General features: G+C 34.8%; 1 protein-coding gene across 2 annotated transcripts; it reads right to left on the reverse strand.

Annotated features, from left to right (window-relative positions):
• Positions 1-272: 272 nt before the first annotated feature.
• Positions 273-7,150, reverse strand: LOC135842849 (neprilysin-11-like). 2 transcript variants are annotated; one of them, XM_065360508.1, is made up of 13 exons: positions 6,951-7,150; positions 5,929-6,444; positions 5,624-5,836; positions 5,205-5,392; positions 4,888-5,052; positions 4,588-4,796; positions 4,359-4,511; positions 3,859-4,005; positions 3,559-3,655; positions 1,698-1,863; positions 1,181-1,299; positions 951-1,079; positions 273-836 (listed from the first exon to the last, which is right to left on the reverse strand). In XM_065360508.1, exons 1-13 carry the CDS (start codon positions 7,036-7,038, stop codon positions 489-491), a joined length of 2,538 nt encoding a protein of 845 aa, XP_065216580.1. In that variant the 5' UTR covers positions 7,039-7,150; the 3' UTR covers positions 273-488. The 2 variants fall into 2 exon arrangements, with proteins under 2 accessions (XP_065216580.1, XP_065216581.1); XM_065360509.1 differs by lacking the exon at positions 4,359-4,511.
• Between the last annotated feature and the right edge of the window lie 1,684 nt (positions 7,151-8,834).

Consider the following 8,834-nt stretch of genomic DNA (forward strand, 5'->3'; position numbering starts at 1 on the left):
GACGGTGGATTGAAAATTTTGTTGACAAACGTTGTACCTACTGGTGTTTTAAACCACATATCTACTTACTATAGATGCGCATTTATGAGAAATTAATCAAATAAAAAAGAATGAAGTAAGTATTCCGATTGAATTCTGCCTGAATTTACTTACCTGCTTTTTCTTTTCTAATTTGAATCTTTCAAACAAAATTCAATCAGTCGAAATATTTTCATTGGCTGAATCTAAGCTTTCACAATTATTTCTTTCACTTTCTTGTTACCTACCAATAATTATCGTCTCTGGACTAGAGCATTTATTTTACATTAAAGAGAGGATTAAATGGTGTTAAACATAAAAACAAATCAAATAATTATAATTCTTAGGATCAACTGGCAGTGAGGCAAGAATGAGTAATAGCATTTCTCATCAGAATCCTCTTTCATCGCATATAAGTACGTAGAATAGACGACTCAATAGGTTTAATATAAAAGGTCGTAAAATGCAGTTCATTTTTCCACATTGTTTGGCACTTCTAACCAAAGGTTACATTTCGCCATCGGAATCGTTTCGCATTTGAATTCACGATCAAAATCCATACTAGTTTTGGCCACTTCGTTTACTTTAGTATATGGTGGAATGTAATCTTCTTCTTCGGTTGGTTTTGCATCCCTCGAGCATGCCATACTTGCATAACTCATATAAAACATTTCACCATCAGTGTAATTTTGAAATGAAGGTAAAAGTAGATCTTGATGATCTTTCAAGCCGGCCAGAGCACTCAAATACGCATTATACGCGATTTGCACACCGTCATTTTCGAATACAATTGCATTTTCCTTAATTTCATTGGTTGTCTGTAAAATGAACCGTATAGTAGGAAATCAAAATTATAATGAAGTATTATTTTCAACTATCTATGATTAACTTCAAAGTTCAAGTTAGGGACATGTGAATTGTGAATAATTTACCATATTGCTGTTTTTCTTAAAGGAATCTATGAAACATTGTCTTCTTTCGTCTTCTTGCTTTTTATCACCAATAGCAGTATTCATAGAAACTGGATCTATGAGCTGGTATTCCTTTGCCCATGAACCACCCTTTGACAAAATCAACCAAGCATTATTCATCTTAGTTATAAAGAAGGTATGTGTTGTAGGATTCAGCATTCAGCTATAGGCACCTATATACCTTTGCCTACCTTACTACTAACAGATTGAGACAGCCCATATCCGATGATAGATCCCAAAGCTCCAAAATTCAAAAACTCTGATCTGTCCGTTGAGAAAATAAGATCATGCAAAGCACCAACGGATACGTCTGTGAAAAATTTGAAAATTCTGAATTTGGAGCAATATCTAAACAATGGCATCCTATTTTTATACGCAGATTAGGGTGACAATGAAATGAAAATTTTGGATTTTCGAATACAGCACACCTAAAAAATGTGCTATTAGGTATCAAAAAATGATCCCCAAAGTTTCATCCCTCCAAGTTGATTTTAACCCGTGCCTCAAGGGCCCCAAAGTTTGGAACGTAACGCCCGAGCGCGACCTTCCAAGTATCACGGCGACGCGTGGTGGAGAAATCGTTGAGTACGGTCGCAGATGCATCAGAATTTTAAATCTTGGCTGATTTTTAGACTTCATATAAATGTTGGTATTCTTTACTAGTATCCAAGTGAAAATATTTATACAGGCACCAATGAAATGACTTACAAATGAAATTCAAATTTCCATCGTAGTGCATAAATCTCTCTCCAAATATATACTGGGGCGCCGATATTGTTATAGGGATGTTTTGGAATAATTCTTTGGCGGTATTTTCGATCACATGTTTCCTAACTTTTTTCAGTGACTGGGGATAAGTCTCATCCAGTTGTAACTGCAATATGAAAATAAAAATTGATAAAGTGATATATGGAATTATTAGGTAATAGGAGGAATTCTGAGATAGTTTGATTTAGAGAATAATAGCATGAAATACTTTCCTAAGGGGTGAGAAATCTCCTACACCTGATTACATATTACTATGCAACCATGATTACCTTTGGTTCACTCTACATACTTGATTTTTTCTGAACTCCATAACCAATTAAATTAGTTACGAGACAACAATACTATAGAGATTTATTGATGAAATAAATATCAATGCACTGTATAATACGTCGTGAATGTCATAAGATATTAATTCTAAATACACAAAGTGAATTAATATAGCATCATAAAATAGATGATTAGCTCTAGATTACGTTAAGCGAGGGACGAATTTACTCAGGGTGTTTAATCCTGGCATACATGAGAATTACGTTCAATATTCAGGTCAGATTAACTTTATCTAATCATAAATATTAATCCTTACTCTGCTCGTAAGTAGGTGATATATCTAAAATATATGAAATGGGTATCTCTACTTACAAGACGCTTCTACATTGTTAGCAATAAAAGCATCGACAATGTGATTGGTGGAGAGTGTTCCAACTCATACCCAACTATTCGCGTTAATCGTCTCCAATTAAGGGGTCCGTTACCTACGACGATTCTGTATCCATCATCTCGTAATACACATTGAGACTGGGTACATACTCTCATGGTCGACGAATGAGAGATGATCCAAAATACCATAAAACGCACTAATTCATTGAATCTCAAACGTTTTATGTTAATTGACACAAATTCACACCGAACAAGCGGGTAATACTTAGGGTTGAAATGCAAAGAGGCCATAAGCCTAATAAAGTCTAGACAGTTGACCACTGTACCGAGAGCTCGAGATCTTGCACAGGTAGTGAAGATGATATTTTTCGCCATCCTGGTCCAGACCCAGGATCGCGGTAATTTACGTACGTAACCTTTCCCCGCTACCTCTAAACCAGTTATTATATGAAGTACCACTATAGGAATAGTTACAATAGTGACCACCTACGGCAGTCAGGGCATATCTGCTCATCACAAAATTATTAAGGTTACACTAGGAGGTCAAATACAGTAAAAGCCGCTTAATGTTATAACGTTTGTACCAGCCCAATTTAATAACATTAAGCGACTTATAACACAAACCGATTGGGAAAAAAATGCATTTTTTTTCAAAAGTTTGTACATGATCAATTTTTTACTAAATATACAGTCATTGAACTAGAATTTTGCGGAAATTGCGAGTAAAAGTGTTAAAAATAGGTTCAAACTTGGAAAAGTTATGAAAAAAGTATTAAAAATGATCTTAATAAAAAAAAAGTCTGAAATTTCAGAAAAATTAGATGAAAACTGGTTGAAAAAGTGTTGAAAACATTGTAAAATTATATAAAAATGTGAAAAAATGCATTAAAATCAGTTAAAAATTATAACATTATCCGATGCTCTTATTACAATAACTGATGGAATTTGAATGTAATGAGGTATAAAAGATCGGGACCGGACCATTTTAATAACATTAAGCGATTTATAACATTACCCGTTATAATAATAAGCGGCTTTTACTGTACTTATCTATAGGTATCAAAGAAATCGATTCAATAATGTAAAATACCATAGGTACCTACGTACATGTGAAAGCAAGATAACTTGATACCTAGGTACTTACGCCAGAGTAGTATTTTTCTATGATATTTTTGTCTGTAATGGCTTCGTTAAGAGGCGTATAGAATCTCAAGGAATCCAATTTTTTGAGGTAATTTCTCCTAAAATCAATCACACATCGTGAATTTTGCATAGGTGCTCGAGAAAATGCTAAAATTTGCATACAGGTACCTACTACCTACATACAACTAAACAGAACAAATTGTAGGTTTTTATTTGCACGTAAATGGAGAGAAAGTCTGACTGTGGGTTAATATTACACCATTCGAAGGTATGCTCCAGTCCATAGTAACTAATTACTTACTTTACCGTCACATCCAAATGTTTTGCTCCTGTTATAAGATTTTTTAAAGAAGTTCTTAGCTGAATGATCATTTCATTTAAGGGGGCTTTCTTTCTTCCATCAAGATATTTTTTAGCGTATTCGTGATCCATTGCTTTTTTGAATAAACTGTGAAATAAAACGAAAATGTTTCAGAAAGTGTTGGAAGATTTTGACCAAATTCAGTGAAGACCTTCATTTTGAATTGAAAGTCACCCAGAGATTTTTTGTTGTCGGAGGTGACCCTGGAGGGGTGATATAGGTCTTCAAGAGCGGATTTATTAAAAATTGAATTTTTTTCACTGTAACCCCCACCCAATCTGTTTTGGCAAAAATAGCATAGTTCCAGAAGATGATTTGGATTCTGCTTCATCCTCAGCCATTGTCATCAAAATCCAAGACTACTTTTAAAGCTCTACTTGGAAGTTCATACACAACTTTATGAAGCAGGGGCTGGTTTTGCAGATATTTATGCAAATCACCTGACTATTTTTGAAGTACAAAACAATTTTTTGAAACGTTCATTGAGTCCAGTTTTTTCAGCTTGGTCTCTAAACCAATAATCAGTTCCCTTTTCTGAACTATCCAATATATGATCGGCAAACCCGTGCCGTACCAAGTACGCTTGAAGTGACCTGTAAACCACATTAGCAATAAATCTAACACGAGGAAAAATCTCTCCATCCCATATCCAACGTATTAATAACTCACCATGCATTGGACAAAACTTTCGATGTCGATACTTTGAGCAAACATGAGAGACATTCTACCACGACTGGTAAATCAGGAGGAATAAACGTCGGCTTGAAAACTGTACGAATAATATCTTCCCAAGGAATTTGTTCTGCCGCAGATGCTAACATTCTAAGCGTTATTACAATTGGTTTCTCTTCAACATCTCCTACTTTCTTAGCATAAGCCTGTTGTACAAAAATTTGTTCGGAATTGAAAATCATTGCCCATTGTACGTGAGTACAAGATAGGTACCTAGATATTTATTGCTCAAAGTACTTCTTCAATTTCTTTTTCTTGCGATTCGGATTCGTTGGAGTAAATGAATTGCTCATAGGAGGCTAATTCGTACTTTTTCACCCACTCTGTTAAATATTTTATATCCATTGATGTAGTATCCAATGGCCATGCGTAGAAACGTCTCGAAGGTGATGGTTTTCTTATCTAGATTGAATGCAAATTAATTAGACCTGAATTGGGATGATTGGAAAAACTGTTCAGCATTTTACACACAAGGGGGGACAATACTGACTAAATTCATATGAGACACGCATAATAAGTAGCTAGGTCTAAGTACCTACCTACATTATACTCACAAATATAATTTTTGCATCTCTTTTGCGAGGGTACTGAATCACATCGATTATGAATAAAGATCTCGGAAGATATCCTAAATCAAACGCTATTTCATAATAACGATTCAATAAGGAACTAGTGTCTGTTATCTTACTTAATGCTCTGACAATTGCTAGCACATCTTTAATTCCAAAGGGGTGAGCGGGTCCTGCCAAACATAGTTTCAAATATTAGAATTGATGTTTTTTTTTCTGTGGTTCTTGAAAAACAACTTATTTTTCTGCTCAGCACTTATTTTATATATAACTCAACAAACGAGAAAAAATTTACAAATCTAATTTTTGCACCTTTATAAACACCTCAAAAGTCAAGACCAGTTACACCTCCAGCACAAATTTACTATTACCTGGTGTTATCATTACTTGGCTCAATCTCTTACCTCCGTCAACGCAATTCTGATACAGTTGTTTGGCCATCTTCACTGGTTCGATATCGTCTGGTTGCGATTTCTCAAGTATTTTATTGTATCTTTCATCAATAATCATTTTTGTCAAAGCTATATCATTCTCTGATTCCATTCTTCCGCATGAAAATTGGTAAAAATCATTGCAGGGATCCAAAATTGGCAAGACTTTTCGTTTCAATTCTTCATCTGAAGATGAATGCGAAAATTTGACCAATACAATAATTCGGGAAGGAATGAAGTAAGTGGGTGAGTAGGTACCTACGAGGTGCTACACTTACCAGCCATGAGGCAAGCTTCAGTGTAACATACTTGTCTACGTTTTGGTTCTTCTGTAGGGTCCGTAGGAGGCGTCGTTGTAATGTTTGGTGGCGCTGTACTGGGTGTTGTAGGCCCTGGTGGTGTGGTAGGTCCTGGCGGTGTTGTGGGCCCTGGCGGTGTTGTGGGCCCTGGCGGTGTAGTAGGCCCAGGTGGAGTTGTAGGCCCTGGAGGTGTCGTAGGCCCAGGAGGTGTTGTAGGACCTGGCGGTGTAGTTGGCCCTGGTGGAGTTGTAGGACCTGGTAGTGTCGTAGGCCCAGGAGGTGTTGTAGGACCTGGCGGTGTAGTAGGCCCTGGTGGTGTCGAAGCAGTCGTTGTAGTCCCCGGCGGTGTTGAAGCACTCATTGTCGGTCCTGGCGTTGTCGGAGGGATCACTGTCGGCCCTGGTGATGTTGAGGCACTCATTGTAGGCCCTGTCGGTTTCGTAGTACTGGTTGTTGTAGGGCGGACTGTAGTGATATCATGAGAATGTTTGTTCTCTAAACATACATATGAAAGTCCGTATACACACATTTTAAAATCAAGTTTTTCATGCAAACAACTGACTTGAGCCAGTCTGAATATCGCACAGTTGATAACTGTGTCGCCAAAACATTCATTAGGCGATTCGAATTCGACTTAAACAAAAATTGCACCATAGATCATCAATTTTTCGAAATAATTAACATGTGTTTTGGTGAAGCAATGAAGAATGATGTCACTGAGAGGTCTTGATGACACTTTTTTTTTTACTAGAGCTAGATGCATTTGAAATTTCACGGAACGGCGTTGGTGTTGTAAAAATAAAATAAAGTACCCACTGCATAGAATATGTACATTCATAATCGCTTTACAACAATTATAAATAAGTGTGGTCTGGAAAAAATATACTTCCCTATCCCTACCACAGTTCTTCTAGCGATGCAAGTCGAGTTCAACTGTTCCACATTCAAAATTCTAAATAATCAACAATAGAAAAATATGTACCTAATCACGTTAATCTTACCTCGCCATATAATTAATGCACCAAATGAAACTATTGTAAAAAACAACGTGACGACCGCCAGATTCAGTAAAAATGCAGGAATCAGCATGGTGCGATTTTATAAATTTCACTGGTAGATCTAGATACCTAAAACACATCTGCTCCGCTTATTTTCTAACACGTTTCTGTAGTAGATTAGCAATGATACAATCTCCAATGAAAATGTGCGGAGAAAAAGACTATTTATTTTTGTATTAATTTATAGGCAAAATAAGTAAACCAATGAAAATTGCACAATACGGTTATATGTTTGAAAATTGGAATTTATTTTTTACCTGATGCAATTCTGCGCAGCTTATATTTATGTTCATTTATTTATAGACCTTTCTTAATACGTGGGTATAGAATGCAGAAAAATTTGTCGTCAAACTCCGTATGTATACTTCGTGTTGGTATAAATAGTCGTTGTAGAGAGATTATTTGATTTTTACGTAAATATACTAGGTATAATATTGTAGGTACACATAACTTGTGAAACATTCCGGAATTCATTTATCATTTATTAATTACCCACTACAATTCTGCATAGTTTAGGTATATATTTTCATTTATTTATAGACCTTCCGTATCTCAGTAGGTATGAAATGCAGAAAAATTTGTCATCAAACTCTCTACTTCGGATAGGTATATACTTATATAGATATTTATTTGAGTACCTGTAACGTCTACTCCTTTTTTGAATATTCCAGATGAGGAGTTTTTAGATTTTATGAATGTTTGAGATTCATGATTTGAATGAATCAATAGCCTATTTTGTGAAGGGGAAATTTCAGAAAACCAAGTGGGTATTTCTGCTTTGAACATTGTGCTCATTTTCGTTTTTGAAATTTAATTTTATCAATTTATAGAAAACTCTGAAACAAAATTTTTTTTGAGAATGGATGCTGGCATTGTTCCTTGATTTTGACTTTCTTCTCTCACAAAATGATAACAATATGGCTCACATTCTTATTGTTTAAAATTTTCATCTTTTATCATTTTCCTAAGTTTTTTTTTGTCATTTTTAGAGAAATTTTTTATTCTAGTGTTTTCTGCTGAGAAAACGCGCCAATTTTTTATATTCGAACCAACTCTCGTTAAATAAATTAAAACTCATCATCAACTTTTTTTTCAATTAAAAAAAAAGTTTCTCAACTTTTTAAAACAGTCATTTATGTAAGTACCTATTTTCAATTTTCTGTGTTCTTTTCCACTTTTGGCGAACAAGAGAGGGAAGATGAAAAAAAAGTACATTTTTCCTGACCATTTCTTTTTCAAATTTTACTTTTTTGGAAATTTTGAAGTAGGATTTCTTTCTGATGACCCTACTCATACAGATGATGTCATTAAATTTCTGCTTTCCATAAAATTAGATTAAAAAAATTTTAAATCCAGATAGCCCATTTCACTATATTGATTATACATAACTTCATTTACATAATGTAGGTATCCTAATTTTATGTTTATCATAAGATGGATCTTCTAGCCTGAGTCTCTGAATATGGCTCATGAAATAAAATAGATAATAATAACAATATAAAAAAAATTACCAACTGAACACTACCTAGGTACCTACCTGAAAAAATGCATTTCAATTTTTTAAGAATTTTAGAGTTCAAATTACAATATGGTCTTTAATTTCCACTCTTCCTTTCCACCAAATATTTGTATGTAGTTTTAGCAAACCCAAATGAGCAGCAAAGACTGCTTGACGTTGAGTATTCAGTAAAAATATATCCGAGTTTTGTGTAATAAGTACCTATGTAAGAAGAGTTGCATTCTAGATCCATATCTGCAATAATCAAACTGAAAATTTGGTGGATGCGAAGATGAAACCCAAATTTGATTTTTAAAGCTTTTTTGTCA

Source organism: Planococcus citri, chromosome 4, assembly GCF_950023065.1.
Source record: "Planococcus citri chromosome 4, ihPlaCitr1.1, whole genome shotgun sequence".
NCBI lineage: Eukaryota > Metazoa > Arthropoda > Insecta > Hemiptera > Pseudococcidae > Planococcus > Planococcus citri.

Bases quoted from the DNA above. Each gene is read 5' to 3' on its own strand.
- LOC135842849 (XM_065360508.1), bottom strand. From the start codon at position 7,038: ATGCTGATTCCTGCATTTTTACTGAATCTGGCGGTCGTCACGTTGTTT. The intron at 5,393-5,623 runs GTAAGAGATTGA...TATGTTTGGCAG, and splicing joins TCAGAATTGCGTTGACGGAG to GACCCGCTCACCCCTTTGGA. The intron at 4,512-4,587 runs GTGAGTTATTAA...TGTGGTTTACAG, and splicing joins AAAGTTTTGTCCAATGCATG to GTCACTTCAAGCGTACTTGG.